The sequence below is a fragment of the Macrotis lagotis genome, chromosome 8 (genome assembly GCF_037893015.1).
Source record: "Macrotis lagotis isolate mMagLag1 chromosome 8, bilby.v1.9.chrom.fasta, whole genome shotgun sequence".
NCBI lineage: Eukaryota > Metazoa > Chordata > Mammalia > Peramelemorphia > Peramelidae > Macrotis > Macrotis lagotis.
The window spans coordinates 19,497,921-19,520,407 of record NC_133665.1 but is presented as its reverse complement, the minus strand read 5'-3'; the positions used below and the strand labels follow the sequence as shown (position 1 = coordinate 19,520,407).

At 40.1% G+C, this 22,487-nt stretch overlaps 1 protein-coding gene across 2 annotated transcripts; it reads right to left on the bottom strand.

Moving 5' to 3' along the window:
* Positions 1-2,516: 2,516 nt before the first annotated feature.
* Positions 2,517-21,889, bottom strand: BMERB1 (bMERB domain containing 1). 2 transcript variants are annotated; one of them, XM_074196474.1, is made up of 5 exons: positions 21,627-21,889; positions 12,004-12,077; positions 5,817-5,931; positions 4,311-4,393; positions 2,517-2,900 (listed from the first exon to the last, which is right to left on the bottom strand). In XM_074196474.1, the coding sequence occupies exons 2-5, from the start codon at positions 12,074-12,076 to the stop codon at positions 2,788-2,790; spliced, it is 384 nt and encodes a 127-aa protein (XP_074052575.1). In that variant the 5' UTR covers position 12,077; positions 21,627-21,889; the 3' UTR covers positions 2,517-2,787. The 2 variants fall into 2 exon arrangements, with proteins under 2 accessions (XP_074052575.1, XP_074052576.1); XM_074196475.1 differs by lacking the exon at positions 2,517-2,900 and adding an exon at positions 4,130-4,207.
* Positions 21,890-22,487: the final 598 nt, after the last annotated feature.

Below are 22,487 nucleotides of genomic sequence, written 5' to 3'. Positions count from 1 at the left end.
TTGGCCAATGCAACTTGTTTAGGGAACACATATTTGGAAAAAATTAAAATTTAAAGAGATATCAAGAGTTAGGTTATGACTCTTAACGTTTTGAATTAGGCAGGACACTAACACTGGCAGATCCAATCAAAAGAAATGAGAAAGTCACCTAATCTCTATGGCCAGATAGCTCATCCCAGCAGTGACTCATTCTCAGAAAGTTTTTTCCTTATTTTGACTGAAGCTCCCTTCAGTTTCCCTTCTCTTGTTTTTTTTTAAAATCTGGGTACCCTTCTTGTTACCCTTGTATTGTTTGAATATGAGCTCTGCTATTTGGTTTGCCTCATTATCTATTTAGGTCTAACACTTTGGCTTCCCAATCTTCTCTCCAGTCTGCCAGATGCCCCCACATTCCTGAAAGTCCAGTGTTTCTCTTCATTTCAAGATTATCAACCCAATGTTTCCCAGCTGCCCACTTGACTCCCCCACTCAACTAGAAATGTAGGTTGTGGATAACTAAAGGCTGGCTCAGCCTGGCTAGGTTGTGATGGATGAATGTACTGTGTCACACAGATCATCAACACTTAGCATGTTATCTGAAGAGAAGTTGAGTTCTTTGCAGATATATATATATTTTTTTAGGTTTTTGCAAGGCAAATGGGGTAAGTGGCTTGCCCAAGACCACACAGCTAGGTAATTATTAAGTGCCTGAGGTCGGATTTGAACTCAGGTACTACTGACTCCAGGGCTGTTGCTCTATTCACTGCACCACCTAGCTGCCCCAGATATACTCTTAACCTTTGAAGATAACATCCCAACGAATAATGAACATTCTTTCTCACAAAGGGTTCCTTGGTGTCATCTAAAATGGAATTTAAGCTGAAGGGACCAGAGATTTGCTCTGGATCATAGAATCTTATTCATAACCATTATTATTTTTTTAAAGAATAACCTCTTTGCTCAAGCTGTTTTCTGTATTTGTGGGGTAAAATGTGAGTGTATGACATTCTAAACAGGACTTTTTAGTTCCGTGTAGAATTATCATTGCTTGCATAATTACTTTTCTCTCTCCTTTGTATGAAATGAATTAGAGAAAAAAATCAGTAAGGGTGGCAGGAGTATGAGTTTGGTTTAGATCAGGGCTGGTCAGACATATGTGAGGTGGCATTTTTATGAAGACTTCAATCTACATTTGCTTATTGGATCAGTGAGTGATTGCTTTGTAATGGACTTGGTGTTGGGATTTTGACTCCCACATTCTCTGTGGGGAAGGAGAACAGCTAGGCCCTCTGGAGCCTGGGTGGAGGTGTGGGGAACAGCAGCCATCTGCTCTATTTGATCCAGGTGGAGTTTCCCAAACTTAGGCCACCTGACTGAAAGGCATTTTTATTGTCTTTAATTCACACCCATAACCAACTCAGATGAGCCCTAAAGCATCCGCCACAAGTGGTGTCAGAAAAGGGGATGACTTCAAGCCCCTTGGTGCTGGTTGCAGCAGGTAGGAAAGGCCTTTTAAAAGTAAGAGATGTTCATTTGTTTACATTTTTATTATTTTTTCCAGATGAATGATTGCACATCAGCAAGTCGAGTCACATAACTATTTAGGCCACACACACACACACATACATACATACATACACACACACAGATGTTGCACAAACCACACCCTGCTGGCGACAGCAAATGTACAAAATGATTTACATGAGTTGACTTGGCAGACTGGTGAAAAGAAGCCCCTGCACCATGGAACACAGATGCTAGGTCATGCTGACTCTCCCATCCATTGGCACACTCTTGTTCCTCAAGAAATCAGACCTGACTCTTGAGGCAGCCACATTCATGGCAGTTTCTCTGGTGACCCACTGGCAGATGTAGAGGGCCCCTCTCAGTCCTTTATTCTGGTCCTCATCACCTCTGTTCTTGCTCAGCTCTTGGTCCAAGGGAACCATTATATAGCTGTTCCCCTTGGCTTGACTGTTCCTGACTGAAGCCAAGCATAGTCACATGGTACCCACAGAGAATGGCCTTCATGGGGAACTTTAAAAGGAGGACCTGAGCTCTAGGGACAGGCTGACCCAGGCTCACACACATATTATGGGAGTGGGGATTGGCCACAACAGGGCTCAGAGGATAACCGGAGACCTTTTGTTTCCTTGAGCCAAGAAGTCCAAGGTCTGGGAACTGACTGTGAGGTTCCTGTTACTAAGGGATCAGGGGAAATACTGCTGGATTCTTGTAATCCCTATCACTTGCACTAGCAGAACCCCACCATGAGGGCAAGGTGGGAAACAGAAGGTGGGGTAGTTTTGATGAGATAAGGGACCTAGTCCTATAAAGTGCTAAATTGTTAAAAACCACAATTGTACACACTTGGGGAACACACTCCTCTCCCAGTCAGTTTGCACAATGGGATTTTATATATATATATATATATATATATATATATATATGTATGTATGTATATATACATATATATGTATATATATTTACATATATATCTATGTGTATATACACTTTTCTTTTTAAAAAGACAGCTCTCTCCCAGTGATCAGATAAACTGCTACACACAACTCCTGGATTCAGCATGCGCGTGGGGGGGGCCATGCAACAGTGAGGGGCTCCCTATTGCTACACTCTGTACAGAACGGCTGGGCCCCACCCACCATGGCCCTCGGGGCAGAATCGGGGCTGCCTTGGATCCCTCTGCCGCCTAAAGTTTTCTTGTTTTGTTTAGGCCCCAGTGAAATGGGGGCTGTGAAGAGAAGAGGGTGGGGGTGGCCCCAAGGCCGCAGGGGAGCCCTCCAGGGGCTACATGACACTGCATTGGGTGGCCCCACAACAATCCTTAATGAGTGCGATCCCAGTCTTGGCAACTGTAGGTTTAGTAGGTGGAGGCTCTGCCTTCTTCTCTGCTGGTGAACCTGCAGAGGGAGATCAATGAACATGGTGGTGGTGGTAGGGGGGTGCTATAAGAAAAGCCCCCTTTGCCTTCTGTATTTTCCACCTGCCCAGCTTCCTGCTGAAGCAGCGAGAATTTAATCAATCTCAAAAAAAAAAAAAAAAGCTCCCAGCAAACCCAGATAGTGACTTGGGACTATATTGAGGGTGGAGTATGGTAGGAAATTCTGCAACAGGAGCTAAATGTTAGTAAAAAAATGTTAGTAAAGAAAAAAAATCACTGGTGTACCTAGTTGCTTGCATATCTGGCAAACAGTAGATGCTTCATAAATGCTTTTTGACTGACTAGTGTACTTTATTGTAAAATATAATTTTTATACTCTGACTTTTGAAGTTTGTAGAGGATAAATATGACTTCCTCTCTTAAAACACCTTTTTTTTGAGGTTTGTTTTTTTTTTTTTTTTTTTTTGCAAGGCATTGGGGTTAAGTGGCTTGCCCGAGGCCACACATCTAGGTAATTATTAAGTGTCTGAGGCTGGATTTGAACTCCGGTACTCCTGACTCCAGGGCCAGTGCTCTATCCACTGTGCCACCTAGCCACCCCAAAACAACTCTTTTGATATAATTTTATATATTAAAAAACTGTCAGTCAAAGAAGTTAACGAAAGACTTGGCTCATGGATATTCAGCTAACAAGTGTCCAAGGTAGACTTTGAACTCAGGTCTTCCCAATTCTGGGTCCTACATTGTGTTACACCTAGTTCTGAAGATAGAGGAGAAAATGCACTGGGCTTTTACTCAGGGAGAACAGGAGCCTTCCTATGTGACCATGGGTTTTATTTAACCAGGTTCACTCAATCACTTAATGTAAAAAATGAGGAACATAATATGTTCCTACAATTTCTACTTTGTAAACTTGGAAAGTGCTATAGAAATGTGAGCTGTTACCATCATTAATGACTCTCTCCTCTTCTCTCTCTCTCTCTCTCTCTCTCTCTCTCTCTCTCTCTCTCTCTCTCTCTCTCTCTCTCTCTCCTTCCTTTCTTTCTTCTTGGATAGAGTACTGGCCATGGCTCCAGGATACTCTGAGTTTGAATCCTCCCTAGAATTCTTACTGTAACTTTGTGATTCTGAGTAAAGCATTTAACTTTTCCAAGCTTTAGTTTTCTCAGTGTTAAATGGGGACAATGATAGCATCGGCCTCACAGGACCCTTCTGGGGTCAAATTAAGTATAAGTAAAATATTTTACAAACCTTAAGATTCCATATAAAGATGAGCTCTTGTTGCTGATACTTGCTTAGTATAACTGCTGGCATATTATGGATTTCCTGGAAAGGGTTTCAGATTTTTCACCAAATGTACTCTGAGTATCTAACCCATTCCCAGCCTCTTTTTTCTTTGGGGGGAAAAAATTGAGATCAAGACACTCACTGGCTGGAGATTTGGTTACTTTTTCTAGAGGTTTTAACTTGATTCTCAGAAATTCTGCCATTTCCTTGTCTTCTTCTTGTTCCCTGTTAGGGCAGACATGTGAAGAAAGAGGAGAAAAGGCCAATGAACCACAAAACATTAAAAATTCATAAAATCTTTAATAAAAATAGGAAGAGGATAAAAAGTACAATGGGGGAGGGATATTAAGGTGTGTCCCAAGAAATGTCAAGTTTTAGGAGCCACCTTTAGAGCCATAACTACCTGTGCCTGGGTAGAAATCTGGTTGGGCTCAGGGCATCCTGTATAGGAATTTAGGGTCCTCTACCCAGACCATGATGAAATGAGTAAACTGCAGTCAGAATTATGGCAAGTATGGTGTCCTGATCACTAACATCTGATCTCTGAAGGCAGTCATCCCCTTTTGATGAAGTCCTCATTTCTGTGCTTTGGGTTATATCAGACAAGACCTGGATGCCCCTAACCATCCAACTACCTGTTCCTCCAGGCCCCCTGAGTCTAAGAATAACCTCTGCTCCATTCACTCCAGTCATCTTTTTTATATATCCCAGATATCTGCCCATCAGTCCAATCATCTGGCCAATTCCCTATCTGGAAAAGGACCCTCTAATTAAGCCTTCTAAAGATCATGAAATTCCTCAAAAGGGGAGTTACCCTACTCAGTTTCAGAACATTACCTTGGGGCCTAACTGTGAATGAGTACAAATTCACTTACTCTCACTATATCTAGCCTACCCAAGACCTACCTCCTCATGCATCTATCCAATTTAGACATTTTGTCATGTGTTCTGATACCATATATGTATTCTTTCTCCACCTCTACTTTTCACCTCTTACTCTAAGCAGACTAATGAAATCAAAATTCCCACTATTTCTGTAAAGAGCATGATAATGAACTTCCTAGGGCTCCACTCATCATCGTTCCTATAATTGCAGAACAAAACCCTCTTCTAACTCATGGAGGTGAATGGAAACTCCTTGAGAGCAAGGACTGTCTCATCTTTGCATTTGTATCCCCAGTATCTAGCAGATGCTCAACAAATTTTTTTCCATTTATTAGTTATATTACTTTTATCTTCCTATGATAGTATTAAGACCAAGTCTCACAGGAAGTAAAGTCTAAGCACTAGATAAGGAGGTAAAGTTAGTCTGTTTGAGGGCTATTTCCATCCCAACCACTAATTTATAGATCTGGGGAGGGACACTGGCTCCATGCCTCAACTTCACAAGCATGGTACAAAAAAAATGATTATTGCAGGTTGCCCAGCATATCATTTTTAAAAGAATGGCTCTTGGGAGGCCCTTTAATACTTTTTTTTTCCAGGGCTCAATATTGGTTGGGTAGGTTACATTATGCCCTTAATGATTTGGAGGTTAGGAACGATCAAGTCAGCAGTATCAGTTGTAATCCTAGATCCAAGGATGTCTCACTTGTTCCAAGTTTTGTCTCTTCTAGAGACTTGACATGGGGCCATTTGTCATTCTCACCGTAATCTCTCCACTTCAGCATCATCCACCAGGAAATCTCTCTTTTGCACCAATTTATGGATCTTCTGGATCAACTCATCTTCTCTCTGCTTTTGGAGTTTGGTTTTTTCTTTTTCTGAAAATAAATTGAGAAAAGAGAAGAGATTCATAAAATGAACTGAAGTGCCATTTTGGCTTTTCTGAGGGAAGTGAAATGAACACTGTATAATTATAATGGTCACACTCAGCCCTGGAGAAGAATCAAGAAAATGTACCACCTTTCCTTCACTGTAGGGTTTAGAAGAGCAGAATATTTCCTGCATATACTGTCAGACAGTAAATGTGACAAATGGCTTTGCTGAACTTTTTTTTTTGATCTGTTATATGATATATGTGCCCTCAGTGGAAGAGTGGTGAAGGAGGTACTGATGAAACATGAACTGGATGTCAAAACAAAAGGCATTGATTTAATATAAAGTTCTTAAAAAGGAAATTTAAACTAGAAACCCCAAGATATCTTGTGAGGTTTCAGCGATCCAAATTTATATTCCTTTGGACAGAGCATCTGCAGATATGCTATATGAATCTCCATGTGGACAGAAGAAGGAGGGGGAGGGAGAGGAGGAAGGGAGGGAAGGAAGGGAAAAAAGAAAGGAAGGAGGTGCATTGCCCAATTGGAACTGGTCTTAAATCCAAATTACTCTGGCTCTTCTTGATTGGCCAATGATAGCTCCCAATAACCTCACTTGGGCTCGGATGCATGGCTCAGAGTGAGTGTAATAGCAACTATTTCTGTTTTGGCCGGAAACCTTGTGGGTCTTCTTCTTCCAGACTGATTTTCTTGACTGCAAAAGGTCATTCTTTGCCTCATTCCTCTTCTAGTCTTAATCTTGAATGGGCTTTGCTTCAGACAAACTGAGACCTGGGAAAGACCTTAGCTTAAAAAGGTCAAGGTCTCCCACTGCATCCAGGGCAATCTCCAGTCCTCTCCATCTATATCTGACCACTGGATCAGGAGGAGAAAGTGAGATTGAAGATTTTTCACAACCCTGCCTCACTTAATCCAATTCATTTGCAAGTCATGACATCACCTTCCTGATGTCATGGTCCTCTTTAAAAATGAAGAACAAAACAACTACATATAAAACAGACACAATTGTCAATGTTCAAATCAAGTTTAGTTGCATTTCTTGAATTCTTCCAGCTATCAGATAAAGTTAGTATCCCTAAACTGATAATGTATTTTATTTCAAAACTCACAAAACTACTAAAAAATCTGGTTTCTAAAGCCAGAGACAGAAAAATTACATCCTTATTATCTAGCTTTGACATGAAGATCACAGTCCCTGATATATGGTAGGTGCTTAATGAGTGAATAGACGAAAGAAACAGTGAATGAAGATCTGGGAGGGACCTCCATGAATATCACTAAACTGAGATCAGAGCAAATTGTGATTATTCTGTTGGGTTATATATCAAGGACACACTAAAACCCAAATCCAATCTTGTTCATATATTCAGTCTAACCTGAACCCTTGCATTGTGGGGTTTGACACTTTTTTTTACACATTTCCTAATTGCTTGAAGTTGATGATGCTTTTCCTGTCTCTTTTCCTTAAAGGATTTGGGTATCAATGGTGTGTTAGAAATTGTTTGTTGCCTAAAATAATAATAATAATAATGACAATAATAATAATAATAGTAATAACAACTGACATTTATATAGTACTTTCAGTCCATCAAGAGGATTTGTTCATTCTTACCTTGCTAATCATTCTGGAAACAAATTTGGAAACAGACTCACTGTATTGTATTTTGTCTTAGTGACAAAACTATAAGGTGTACATACCCCAAAAGGTCAAAAACAGAAGGAAAGGATTCCCATATATACAAAAAAATACTGATAATGGTCTTTTTATTGTAGCAAAGAATTGGGAACAAAGTAGGTGCCCATCATTTGGACAATAACTATGGCATATGAATATAATCTAATATTATTGTGGCACAAAAGAAATCAAAAGGGGAGATTTCAAAGAAATCTGAAAGATTTATGTCCCCTGAAGAATGAAATGAGCATAACCAGAACAATTTATAAAATACTACAAAAACATAAAGAAAAACAACTTTGAAAGATATAGAATTCTGATCAGTACATTGACCAATCATAATTGTTGGCTCACATTTCCCACTGATTGGTAGAAGTGTAGAATGAAACACACATTTTTAAATGCAGCCAATATGTTGATTTATTTTGCACGGTTTTACTTACTTGCCAGAAAGGAGAGTATCTATTGGTTGAAGAAGGGGGAGTTGGTAGGTAGTGAAAGTTAAGGGAGAGAGTAAAAAAACAGTGTCAATGAAATTTTAAAGAACTCTCCAGAGGAGAACAGAGGGAAGGTCACAAGGAGAACACATGAAATTTTAAATAATGTTTTCTAACCTGTATACAACATTTACTGTCAATCACTGTTTTAAGTTCTGTACAATTATTATTTGATTCTCCTAACAACTCTGGGAGGCAGGTGCTATTATTATGCCCACATTAAAGATGAGTAGACTGAAAATTACAAAGCTAGTGACTGAGATTGGATTTGAACCTAGATTTTCCTAACCCCCTACAGGCAGCAAGGTGAGTGGAGAAGAAGGGACAGATAATTTCATGGAGAAAGAATCAACAGGACTTGAAAACTGTTTGAACACTAGAAGAAAGGGGAAAAGTCAAGAGTTATAATTATGGCTCCATAGTTGTGCATGTGGTTTCATCAGAGCCTCACAGAAATCCAATGAGTCAGGTATTACTATATCCATTTTACAAATGAAGGACCTAGGTCTCAGTGAGGTTATGACTCAGACATGGTTCCCTGTCTCCTTCTTCCTGAACCTAAACCCAGCACTCAGTTCACTAGCCTGTCAATCAGGAAACATTTATGAAGCACCTACTATGTCCCCCATACTCTGCTGAGTCCTGGAACACAAAGAAAAGCAAAAGACAGACCCTGCCCTCAAGGAGCTCACAGTCTAATGGGGGAGACAATATGTAAACAGCTATATATAGACATACTATACAAAGATGAATGGGAATAAAAACAGGGAAGATAGCAGAATTAAGAGGGATTGGGAGGGCTTTCTATGGAAGGTCAGATTTTACCTGAGACCAAAGGAATCCAGGGAAGGATAGAGGTGTGAGCCAGAGAAGGTAGAGAGAAAGGAGAGAACAGTTAGAGTCCCAATTAGCATCCTAGGTGAAGCAATATGTAAATATACTCTTTAATTGTGAAACTATATACAAATGTAAGGGCATATAATAAACTATAAAAAAATTTCTAGCTCTCATTGCCTCCAGGTTTCTTAATTGATTTCTTTCCCTCATTTGTTTTATTTTGTTTTTCACTATTCCTAATGGCCCTTTTCTTCCTTTCTCTCTGAAGACAAGTTGGCTCTCTCCCTCTTTCTCTCCTTCTGCCTGTCTCTCTTCCTCTGTCTTCCCTTTCTCCCTCCCTCTCTGTGATCTCCTTCTCTGAGAATTAAATGCTATTATCCCTATTTTACTATTGAGGAAATTAAGGCCAGCAGAGGTTCAATGACACAGCTAGTAAATATAAGAGACTGAATGTGAACGAACTTCAGGCCCAGCTCTATCCACTTCACCACAAAGCTGCCTAGAGTGGGTGCGATAAATCATTTTGGATGAAGAAGGAAAGGAGTAGGATTGCTAAATTTCCATCCTAGGGGGCTATTTTGAGTAGCAGACTTGTCCAAGTCCAGCAGACAGGTGAACTAGACTCCCTCCTTGTCTTGCGGGCAGATAGTCTAAACCCCCAAATAAAAGGCTAATATGAGGAAGAGAGGTCAGTGAATGACCAGGTCATACAAAGGACCTAAGAAAAGATTCAACAAAGGAAGAGATGGGAACACCATGAACTTCTGGGGGTGGTAATGATGAGCGAAATCCCTCAGTGAAGGGATTTCAGACATGGGCTTAGAAGAGCAAGTAAGGTTGGAGTGAATTTTTCATGTGTCCTCCAGAGACTAACCCAGCAGGATGGTGTTCAGTTACTCTACAACAACAACATCACATCAGCAGCTGAGGAACAGGTGAACTCTGCTCCCCGCCCCCCTTGGTTTTTGCAAGGCAATAGGATTAAGTGACTTGCCCAAGGTCATCCAGCTAGGTAATTATTAAGTGTCTGTGGTCACATTTAAACTCAGGTCTTCCTGAGTCTGGAAGTCCTCAGGTCTTCCAGGGCTGATGCTCTATCAACTGCATACCCAGCTGCCCCCATGTGGGCTCTGCTTTGTCCCTCTCTGCCTTGGAAAACATTTTCTTGGTGGTTTGGTGTATTTTTAACTTAATACTTTTATTGACACATTGCCAAGAGTTCTGATTTTTCTCCAACCTCAGCTAAATTCATTAGGACCTGGTACAATTCCAAAAATAGAGAGGAAGAACTCTTGGTGAGAAAGTGAAGAGGCGGAGTAAAGATAAGGAGGCTGAAGTCTCTCGTGCCTATTTCTTTCTGTGGTTTATTCAGGAAAGACTTTAGACTGAGAAAAAAATTGATATGGACAGGACTTTCAACCCAGGAGCTGTGGCCATGGAAATTCCAATCCTCAAACATATATAATGGGATCATGGCAAATCACTTGTTCTTTCCTTCTGATTTCCCCATCTTTAATTTAGGATGTTGTTTTGTATTGGAAAGAACTGGGAGTCAGGAGATTTAGCTATAGTTCTGCATCCTCTATTATGAACTGTATCTTGGGAAAGGCATTTTTCCTTCATTGGGGTTCAGCTTCTTCATCTATAAATTAAAGGAAGGGTCATAGGATGAAGATCCCAAAAGGATCTTAGAAATCAATTAACCCTTGGGGGCAGCTAGGTGGCGTAGTGGATAAAGCACGGGCCTTGGAGTCAGGAGTCCCTGGGTTCAAATCCGGTCTCAGACACTTAATAATTACCTAGCTGTGTGGCCTTGGACAAGCCACTTAACCCCATTTGCCTTGCCAAAAAAAAAATCAATTAACCCAGTCCCGTCATTTTACAGATGAAAAAACTCAGACTTAGAAAGGACAAGTGATTTGTTTAAATGCACAGAATAGGAGCAAGTTAACAGCACTGAGAACCTAGGTCTTTTGACTTTGAATCCAGTGACAGATTGTTGTAGGTGATACAGCCCTGGACTTGGAGAAAGGAAGAAACCTAAGAGTGGGGATTCGAAAACCACTCCCGACACTAGCTTGTGACCACAGGCAAGTCACTTAACTTTAGTGAGCTTCAGTTTTTTTAAATAGACAAAATAGGGATAATTATGCCTCTTGGTTCTATACCTCAAAGGGCTATTGGGAAACTTAAATGGAATAATATACATAAAGTGTTTTGCAAACCCTAAAGTGTTATATACAAGGTGTATCATTTTGGAATACCTTATGTCAGTACTTTTCACTTTACTGTATGATTAGATAATCTCTTCAGTTTTTTTTCCCCAAAAAAACAATACTGCAGGGCAAGGGAAAGCAGCCTGAATTTCACAGAAGAGTGCCAGAAGGATTGCATGGAAAGGTCTACAAACTGTCATTGGAAAAACATTTGTGGACTTGTTATATATTATTATTACATATTGCTGGGCACTTAGATGACATAATAAAGCATTGTGCTTGGAGTTGAGAAGACTCATTTCGAACTCATCTGACTTTTATTTATTTATTTTTTTTTTGGCAAGGCAATGGGGTTAAGTGGTTTGCCCAAAGCCACACAGCTAAATAATTATTAAGTGTCTAAGGTCAGATTTGAACTCAGGTCCTCCTGACTCCAGGGCCCGTGCTCTATCCACTATGCCACCTAGTTGCTCCTGAACTCATCTGAGTTTAAATATGACCACAGATATTTACTGTGTGATCCTGGGCAAGTTACTTCACCCTCTTTGTCTCAGTTTCCTCATCTGTAAAATGATTTGGAGAAGTAAATGGCAAACCACTCAAGTATCTTTGCCAGGAAAACCCCAAATGGAGTCACTAAGTGCCTCAACAACAACAAATGGTAGAGATTAGCCAATCCGCAGATATTTATTAAGTGCTGTGTTACAGACTCTGTGCTAATTTCTGGGGCCCCAAAGAAAGCTAAAGCTGTAGAGAGTAAGAAGGATAGTAAGAAGAGAGGAACAGGTTCTTGGCCCCCCCCCCAAGCATTTCCAAAAATCTGAACCATTACCTGGAATGGCGACTAAATTCTGCAGTTCTTGTTTAAGATCCATGATGTCCTTGCACAGTTGGATATCATCCATCCTGTACAAACAGGAGAGAGAAGGGGGGGGGGGGGAAATCACACCTCAAAAATACAATTGGGTTATTCCTCTCTGAAGCTTTGTCAAGATCTACCTCCACCCCCAATCCACCATGACAATGTGTTTTTTGCTATTTGAGAATTTCTCCCTTCAGTCCCAGAGGCCAGAGTTGATCACTTCAATCCCAACTGATGAGGTGTTTGTACCAAAGTCACTTGAGATATTATTTTAGAAAAAAGAAAGGTATATATGTGGGGGGGCGGGATCCTAGCAGGTGCTTGCTAACCCTCGTACTTGGTTGTGCCAAGCCAGATGGAGGCAAATGTCCCCTACAGATTCCTCATTAGCTGCTTTTTCATTAGATCTCCCTTGTATTGCTCTGAAAATAGACCCCCACTCCTTTCTTCAGTGAGAAATGATATCAGCCTAAAGTGGCTGATTTTTTCATAAGAGAAAGAAAGTACTAGGCAGAATGAGGACAGGAGAAGGAAGGATATTAGGGGTAGAGGGGCAAGATGGAGAGATAATGATGGCAGGTCACTAAATCTTTAGTTTAAGCACCTTTAAATTGCAACTCATTTTGAAAGCCAGACAGGCAGAGTGGTATAGAATAATGCCAGTCTTAAACCTTGGAAGAGAGCTGGGTTCAAGTACTATCTCTAACACATACTAGCTGTGTTAGCACAGATAAGTCCCTGGACCTCTCTGTGCTTTAGAAGTCTAAATTACAGAGAAGGTGCCACCTTGCATTAGTAGAGGGACCTCCCTGTCAATGAAATCACAAGTCCAGTGCCTCTCCTATATTTTAGAGCCCCCAAATTCTAATAAAAATAAAATCCTTCCGTTGTGGGGTGGAGGGAAGTAAGATTGGGGGAAAAATTGTAAAACTCAAATAATATCTTTAATAAAAGAAAAAATAATAAAATCCTTCCCATTTCATTGTATCATTCATTCAATAAGCATTTATCCAGTGCTGGACAATATTGGGCAGCTATGTGGCACCAATGGATAGAGTGCTGGACCTGAATTCCAAACAGGACTGAGACACTAGCTATGTGACCCTGTACAAATGACTTAATCCTGCTTGCCTCAGTTTCCTCATCTCTAAAATGAGCTAGAAAAGGAATTTGGCAAACTACTCCAGTATCTCTGCTATGTGCACACAACTGAAACGAATGAACAAGAAAAAGACACTATTAGACCCTGGGAACAGAAACAAAAACCTAACAGTCTTTGACCTCAAGGGGCTTATAGTCTCCTGTAAAGAAACAGCACATCCTGGAAATGATAACATATAGATATAAACTATCTCTATACAAATAGATAGAAAGTATATCTGTGAAGGAAATACATAGTACTATCTCCAGGGAAGGTATTAGTATATGATCTCATTTGGTTCTCATAGAAATCTTATAAAATACATAAAACATGTTCCCCTCAATTTTCTCCAAAGGAAAAATGGGCTTAAAGAAGGTCATAGTAAAATACTCAAGGTCACAGAGCTATGGTAAGTGTCCTTTTGACTTAGTAACCAGTTTTTGTTTTGTTTTGTTTTCAGTTTTTTATTTCTTCCAATTACATGCAAAGGTAGTTTTTAACATCCTTTTGCAAGCTCTTCAGTCCCACATTTTTCTACCACCCTCCCTTTTCTCCCCACTCCCCATGGCAGGGAATAATCTGATAAAGGTTGTACAGAACCCAGGTTTTTAAAATGTTTCCCTTACAATAAACCTTGGACATAGGTAATCATTTTACATATAGAGGAATGGTCCAAGATATCACATTCCAAAAATGCTCATTGATTGGGGAAAGTTTCTAAATTACATTTTCCAGAAGGCTTCATGAGCTCAGTATACCCAGTTTACTTTTAATATAAATTTTCTTTTTGATAATAAACATCAATAAATGAAAACATTTCAATATACAAAGGGAAAATAGGATTGTAAATAAAAATGAATTTCATCTATGTAGTTTATTTTTAAACTATATTAAATTTAATATGTATCCTTTGCACTCTCTCTGGTATAGTTAAAAAATGTTTTGTTTATGTCCATTTCCTTCTCCTTCTCTTCTTCTTACTCACTTTCTCCCTCCCCTTCCTCCTCTTCCCCTTTTCTTCTTCTTTTCTCCTCCTCCTTCTGCTTTTGCTCCTTTTCCTCTTTCTTCTTCTTGTATCACTAACTGTATCTAAAAACTCTCCCTTAAAACTAAGTATGCCTAAGCACTTCTCAATGTCGTGAATGCAAAGTAGGCTTGCAATTGACAGAGTAAGAGTAAGAAAGGGGAGTAGATTCATCTAGAGATTGGGGGAGGCAGTCTTCGAAAGATAAGTAGTAGGAATGCTGAACACTCCATCCCATTCTTTGTCTTTTGCCTTGCATTCTTTTCATTAAATGTTTTCTGTTTTGAACTCATGATTGCTGGATTGGTCTGCTGTGATTCAATGAAAATAGGGGTTTGGAGCTGAGTTTGAGGAGATGATAAACCTTAAAAGAACCATGAGTGAGGGGATATTACATTTGTGAAGGCTAATCTGGGATTCTCTTTTTAATTTTTAGATTTTTTTTTTGGTTTATATTTCAATGAATTTAGAGTATTGAGTCAAGCTATAGCTTGAGTCATCATTTGAAGGAGGATACCCAAGCCAGCCTTGTCTTCATTCCTCTCTAGGTTGTATTCCTAAATCTCCACAGGATTTTTTTTAAACTATGCCACAGAAACCTTTTCTCCCTGGAAGCTCCCTCCACCCAGGACTACTTCTTACATTGGTTAGAACCCCCACCTCTGCAGTTGTCCCCTCTGATTGATTCCTCCCAGAATTCCCAGTTTAAAGAGGATGCAGGTCAGTCATGTCTCTCCCCCACCCCCAGGCTGCATTCTTGATTCTCCAGACTTTCTCACCACCATGACCCTGACCTAAGTACCCTGAATGAACTATCTCCACCTGCCCACTCAATTTTCAGCCTTCTTTGATGCTCTGTCTTTCTCTACCAGACTTTAAGGGAAGGGGAAAGATTGTTCTTTCTTCATGAACAAGTACAGTGACTGGCACCAGGAAAGTGACTGATAAATACTTGTTAGTGACAATTCCAGGGCCCAGAAAAGCTGCTCATTTTTCTTTTCCCTCCACTGAAACATATATCGGCCAAATCAGTGGGGCTCCCAGCAGACAAGAGACCAGTGTTGAACTGTAGCAAATGTAGAGAGACCACATGGGAAAGATTCAAGTTGCCCCATTAGGATTGCCAACCCAAGACAGAACTCCAGGGAAAGACACCTTGAAAGACCAGGAATATCACTACCTCAGAATTGAGAGCTGGCTACCTGTGACTAGGTAGTTGTCAATCCACAGCAAGCATCTGTCAGAGCTCTATTAGACTGTACTAATTCTGGAGATACAAAGAAAGGCAAATGACAGTCCCTGCCATCAAGGAGCTCTGGGAGACCATTAATACTCCTTCCTATTTATCTGTCTTCAAAGTAGGTGCCAGATGGATTGGTCAGAGACAGACAATGCAAACGGAGGCTCCAAGATCTAAGTTTGAATGGCCCCTTAAAGTGCCATGAACTTGAAGGTAGACAAAACTGGTGATACATTCAGAATTTTAAACCAGGATTCAGAAAGGTTAAAAATTACTTCCTCCAGCTCAACCAACTAGAATCACAGCTGACTCAAGGTGCTGGGCTTGCTAGCTAAGATACTATCCTTCATGGATCCTCAATCAAGTCTGCATTTTAAAGTTAGTGATTCTCCTCAATGTGACTGGTATTGGACACTCCCTGTTGTAATCCTAAAGTTACCAGGGTTCTAGTCTGGACAGATTTACTTTATAGAGGAAGGAAGAGGAAAAAACAAACAAACAAACCCAGCTTGTGTTATTATAAGCCTTGGTCTTTCATACTTGGTCTGGGGGAAGAAATACATTCAGCGAGAAGCGATGAGGACAGACTGTCAGACTAATATGTGGTTCTTTATAAAATTTAATCCAAAACAACATAATCTTTATGCATGAGGGATTTAAGCTACAACCTAATGTGAGATCTGCAAAGGCAAAGGTAGACTTGAAGAAAAGGGCAGGTTTTCTCAAAATGCCTGGGGGAAATTAAAATTTTTTATACTTAATATGTGCTTTAGAATTCTTAGGGGATAGGGGAAATTTTCAAAAAAATTTATTTTCTTTTTTTGGGGGGAAAGAAAATAGAGGTTTATTAAAGGAAGTTACAGTATATTAAGAAAGGGATAGAAAAGTTAGAAAGAGTTTTAAGAGAAGACCACCTGGATTGCTGATTAAATATTGGCCAGGCCAGCTGACCAGGGTTCCACAGGAAACTGCAAGGTCAAAGAGGTCAACTCCCCCAGATTCCATCAGAGGGGGGTGGTGACCTGGGCATGACCCAAGTCCATCTTTGGAGATTTTGCCTCTTGGGGAGGTATCTCTTTTGGGTGATCTTGGCTCTCTGGCTGTCCCACCAAAAAAGAATGCAACTCAAATCAGGTTGAAGGTCAGGCCCTCAGGTGTGGTCTAAATTAAATGATAAAGGAAGATTCCCTTTACAATGTGAACAAAAGATTTACAAAGTTTGTCTCCAACTGATCTCATCACTCCCATGCCCAGTTTTCTCAGTATCATAATTCTCCTCAAATTATTAAGGACCCAGATTCTTCTGGAGAATTGGGATGAAGGTCATCTTCTGGAACTTCTTCAAAGCTGTGAAGGGGCATAGCAGTCTCCCTACCTAACCTAACTTGTTAGGGGCCCATTTGGAGAGGGAATATTCTGCAGACAAAACTTGATTGATGTGACATCCAAGGGGTGTGAACAATCAGGATCAGATAGAGACTGATGTTCTGCCGAGTTCACTAGCTGTAGGCCTGTTGCTTGAATCTTATGGAGCTGGATCCAGTTTCCCAGACTGGGCAGAGAGAATCCCTTCGTTGGTCGCCAAAATGTAGTCACTGGCTACTTGGGTTCAGTTCTGCCTATGGGGAATCATTATTCAGACTCCGGAAAGCATGGGTGGAAACAAAACAAAAATTTATTTAAAAAGTTACTACACATAAGAAGGGCTAGGAAGAAAGAGAGAGAGAGAGAGAGAGAGAGAGAGAGAGAGAGAGAGAGAGAGAAAAGAACAGTCAAGCAGCCTTGGCTGGGCCATGGTCAGAGAAGACTGCAGCCAAAAATTTTTATTTTCAAAAGAAAATAAAAAGAAATGGTATGGAGTAAGATCTATTCAGTGGAGCTCTTCTATGACTATTAGTTTAAATCAAATATAAAATCCTCACTAGACAGTCTGCTCTGGAATCACAGGGAGTCTGAGAAAAAGAGAAGGGGAGTTTGCTAGCCAATGGAGAATAGAGACAGTAGATCAGGTGTTCTACAGACCCTCCTAAGGAGTTTATGCATACATTTCAGAGAGTCTATGATCTTGGATGGCAAAAAAATGACACCTTTATTTTCTATAACCTGTAACTAAAATTTAGTATTCCCTTCATTATTTTAAAATATTATTCTGAGAAAATGTTTCGTACCAAAGGGATATGATACAAAAGTGGTTAAGCTCTCCTGAAGGAAAATGTTACAATCTTGCTTGTAATCAACAGTAGGGTCAGGTTCTGATGGTGCTTTGATTTTCTCATCCTGGGATGGAAGGAGGAAGCCAATGGTTCTAGCCCTGGGATGGGTCAGGATGTTCTAGTGCCACGTGGCAACAGACATAGTACTACATTTATTTGTCTTTTGCCAATTTGTTCAGTTCAGTTCAGTCATACTTCAAATGTGCCCAACTCTGATTTTTTTATAATTTAAAAATTTTTTTAAATTTATTTAAGGCAATGGGGTTAAGTGACTTGCCCAAGGTCACACCGCTAGGTAATTTTTAAGTGGCTGAGGTCGAATTTGAACTAGATCCTCCTGACTCCAGGGCCAGTGATCTATCACCCACCCTAGCTGCCCCTCTGTCCAACTTTTTGTGACCATTTTCCAGAGAAGTTTGCTTTTTTTCCCTCCAGTTTGTTTTATGGAGGAAACTGAGGCAAACAGGGTTAAATGACTTGCCTAGAATCACACAGTAAGTGACAGAGGCTGTATTAGAAATCAGAAAAATGAATCTTCCTGAGTCCAAACCCAGCACTCTATTCACTGGATCGCCTAACTGCCCTTTTGTCAACTTGCCTACTTTTAAATGTTCCCTTCAGCAAAAGTATCACTGAGGACCCACTCAGACATGTATGGAAGGTACGAATATATGTATATGATACATGTACAACTATCTCACAGGTATATGCTTGGAACTAATGTGTCATTGCAGTTATAGCTAATAAATTTGAGTAACATAACCATGAGCAATGAAATCTTTTCTTCCAAGGAAAATTTGGGGTGTTAAAGCATAACCTGTGGTCATTGTGCTTTTTTTTCTTCCCATGTCACAGCAAATCTGGATCCAGTACTATTTTTGCCACTGTCTAACTTACTAATAAGTTTCTGGAATGTTGTTTCCTGATCCCAGTTTCCTCATCTATAAAATGAAGAAGTAGGTGGGACTAGATAACCCTTTCAGTTCTAAGATGCTAAGGATAAGCTATCTCTATCCATGGACCAGATTTTCATCTCTTCTTACATACCTAGGCTTGTTTTAGGTTTTCAGAGTTGAAAGTTCATCTAGTCCACCCATACCTGAAGAGTAATTTCCAATATAACATTCTGAACAAGTGGTCTTCGAGTACCCTGTGAAGGGGAACTCACTACATTTCAAAACATCCCCTTTTTACTTTGGGGCATTTTTAATGGTAAGGAAGCTTCTCTTGCATTGAACTGAAATCTGCCTCTCTGTAACTTCCAACCCTTGCTTCTAATTGTGCCCTCTGGGACCAAGAAAAACAAATCTAATTCTTTTTCCACATGAAGAAAAATGCCATTCCCCATCTAAGGCTTTTTCCCTCCTCTAGGCAAAACGACCTTGTTTTCTTGAACAGATCTTATAACCTATTTTCAAATCCCTTTGCCAACCTGATTGTCCTCTTCCAGATGTACTCCAGTCTTGTCAACATCCTCCCAAATCCCCACTCCTAGAAATAACTATGATGTTTCAAAGATAGTTTGCCTATTGTAAAACACAGAGGTACTATCATCCTTTCTCTCATGGACTCCCAGGAAAGTGAAGCCAGGTTCAAATCACTCAGTGAGTCAGCTCCACAGCTGACTATAGCTCAAGTGCCCACAGATATGTTAATTTTCACCTACTAACCAGGACACATATCAGTTCAAAGAAAAGGTATTTAAACAGACAAAAATTGCAAATAAATAACGAGAAGATTGCCCATATTTGCACATGATATAAACTGTCCTACAAGTTATTACATTACTAATAAGGGAAGGCACAGATTCAGAGAGTTTGGAGGGAGACAAAAAGGGCACACATGCGTGGTTGGGCACACTCCCAATCATGACAGAGCAATTCCAGCATTACAGGGTTACAATGTTCTCTGGGGAGGTCTGCTTTTTGTTGGGAGGTCTATCTGTGCTCTTTACTGGGCATACTATCTATATTAGGAGTTATCTCTACTGGTCACTTAGAGTATAATCTCCTGCTTCCCTCAGTGAAACTTTCTCAAGTCACAGATCCTCTGTCTGGACTCATTCCTCAATAGATAGCAAGCTTCCACCTCTTTAGAACTCTATCACAGTGATCCTGAACTCCTGATGTAAAACCTTATTCCCCATTTCCAACTACCAATTCCCTTACTCCCATCTCTCTCAAGTCAGTGCCCTGAAGGTCCCACTCCATGTCCTCCTTCTCCTGTCCTCTCTCCAGTCTGCTCTGTTTATAAGCCCATACATAATTTCTCAAACATTTCAGTGCCCAACCAAATGACATTAGTGGGTCAGAGATGATCTGGAGCAGAGGTTCTTAACCTGATATTTATAGACCTCCCAAGAGCTCTATCCATAAATTATTTCTCTTGATAATTTAATAATTCTCTTTGAGAAGGGTTCCACAACACAGAAAAAGGTTGAGAACTCTTGATCTGGAGAATTTGGGGGATGTCTCAGCTCCAGAAATGCTAGTTCATTTTATAGAACATATGCCCCTTTACCATAGGAGTCACTTATTTCTCCTGTCATAATTAATATTTCTATTCCAAAGCCAACTGACAGTCAAGACAGGGATAAATTGAATAAGAACAATTCTTTGCCCAAAGAATTCCCTTAATTCTATTGTTGACTGCTGATAAAGCTACAGAAGAACTATGACCTCTTACCTTTCTTATCTCTTAACCTCCTTCATTCCTTGTTGGAATATCCTAGAAAGCTGACCTGAGTGACTATTCCCTTCAGCATCCTATGAAAATAAGCATCTTCTCAAGGATACCTAATAAATATTTATTGATTTGAATCCAGACAGAAGCACAGCTCCGTGCTTGGAATCAATCAAACAATCAATGAATATTTTTGGTCAAGTACAGCTGGATATCTACTACTATCCAGCCCTGCTGGTACTGTGGAAGATACAAAAGAATTTCCTGTTATCAAGAAGCTTGCAATCTATTTGGGGAAATCTAGTCATGACAACAGGGAACAAAGAGAACAACTGAATGACAAGCCATATGGTAAAACCTATATGCTTAATAGTTGAAACTTGAAATCAGCCTAGAAGAATAAATATTCTTGGAAATGACAGAGAGGATCAGGGAACAGCTGTGGGTGGTGGAGTAAGGGATCAGTAATGAGCCTAACTGGCTTAACTGAGAGAGAGAGGATGTGTATTAGCAAAGTGATTTACTTGTCTAGGTAAATTATTATATTATATTATAAAAGAATATATTATTTATTAATTAATTATGTAATATTATATATATATTATATTATAAAAGAACTTGGCAAGTTGGACAATACTAGCTGAATTTGATGCAGGAGTCATTAGACAACACTGGAAGAGGCATAAGAGGTCAACTAGTTCAACTCCATAATTTTACAGTTGAGGAAATTAAGACCCAGAAAAGTTGTAACTTGAACAAAATGTAGCTAATTAGAGGGAGAGGTAAGACTGGACCCCCCCCAATACCCAACACATGCTCTTTCCCACAGTAGAACTTAATCTTAAGAGCAGAGATGTTTTTTTCCCTTTCTTTGATTCCCAGGTGTTTAACACAAAATTTAGCAAATTTTGTTTTTTAGTCATCTCTAGCCACATCTGACATGTCACCCCATTAGGGTTTTCTTGGCAAAGTTACTGGAATGGTTTGACATTTCCTATTCCAGGTCTTTTTACTTTACCCTGAGGCAACAGGGTTAAGTGACTCACCCAGGGTCACACAGCTAGTAAATGTCTGAGACTGGATTTGAACTTAGGTTGCTGATTCCAAACTTAGTGTTTTATCCACTGTGTCACCTAGCTGCCCCTTGGCACATAGTAAGCACATAATGAATGTTTCTTCACTGATTGATTTCCTCTAATAATGTAATAGTCCCAATTCAGAGATGGGGAAGAGGTCAAGAGATTTTCCCAAGGAGTAAGGAGTTTATTGTTCAAGGTATAGATCCCAACTGACCTGATTCCTAGCCCAGAGTCGTGTCAGGATAGAGCTCTTCTCTGGAACTCCAGCTGAGAATACAACACTACAAGATGAAAACTAAGGCTGCCCTTCTGGGGCTCTCCAGGTGTTGAGGTGGCAGCAATTTCTGTAATGTCTATATTTTCTCTCTTCTCATTCTCTTCCCTGGATAGGAATGCTGCGGTTTCTGTTTTATACACTCTCTCTCCATCCATCTGTCTCTTTGTCTGTCTGTCTGAGTCTCTCTGTCTCTTTGTCTGAGTCTCTCTCTCTCTCTCTCTCTCTCTCTCTCTCTCTCTCTCTCTCTCTCTCTCTCTCATTCTCCTCAATATATTCCCTACATTGAGAATCCAAAGTTCATCTCAGGGAAAAACTGAGGCCCCTCTTGGCTCAGTGGCTCATGAGAGTTGCCAAAACCAGCTCTGACCAGCCAGCACCAATACTGTTCAGGAAAATTACCAGTCCTAAATCAGGTCAAAGTAAGTGACAATTTTTGTCCTGCTGCCCACAGGCACCTTTCCATGTAACTTAAATGTACTGTCATCAGATCTGTAAAGAGGTAAACCATTGTCTAGTCCAGTGAAATAGCTGAGGAAAGGAAATTTCCTAGTTCTGTGGATCTTGACTTGTTTTTACTTGTGAACAAATCTGCACAGTCTGGCATCCCAGCTGAATGAAGCTGATCTGGCCTAGGAGATAATATAGCTAATATGTCATATGGAGTGGAGGGATGTTGGAAAAGCAAAGAAAAAGGAGGAGAAGGAAGAAAAGAAGGAGGAGAAAGAAAAGGAGGAAATGAAGGGGAAGGAGAAAGAAGAGGATAAGAAGGAAGAGCAGAGGAAGAGTAGACAGAAGAAG

Bases quoted from the DNA above. Each gene is read 5' to 3' on its own strand.
- BMERB1 (XM_074196474.1), bottom strand. From the start codon at position 12,076: ATGGATGATATCCAACTGTGCAAGGACATCATGGATCTTAAACAAGAA. The intron at 4,394-5,816 runs GTGAGAATGACA...CTGCCCTAACAG, and splicing joins GCTGAAGTGGAGAGATTACG to GGAACAAGAAGAAGACAAGG. The intron at 2,901-4,310 runs GTGAGTGTCTTG...CTCCCTCTGCAG, and splicing joins AGTAACCAAATCTCCAGCCA to GTTCACCAGCAGAGAAGAAG.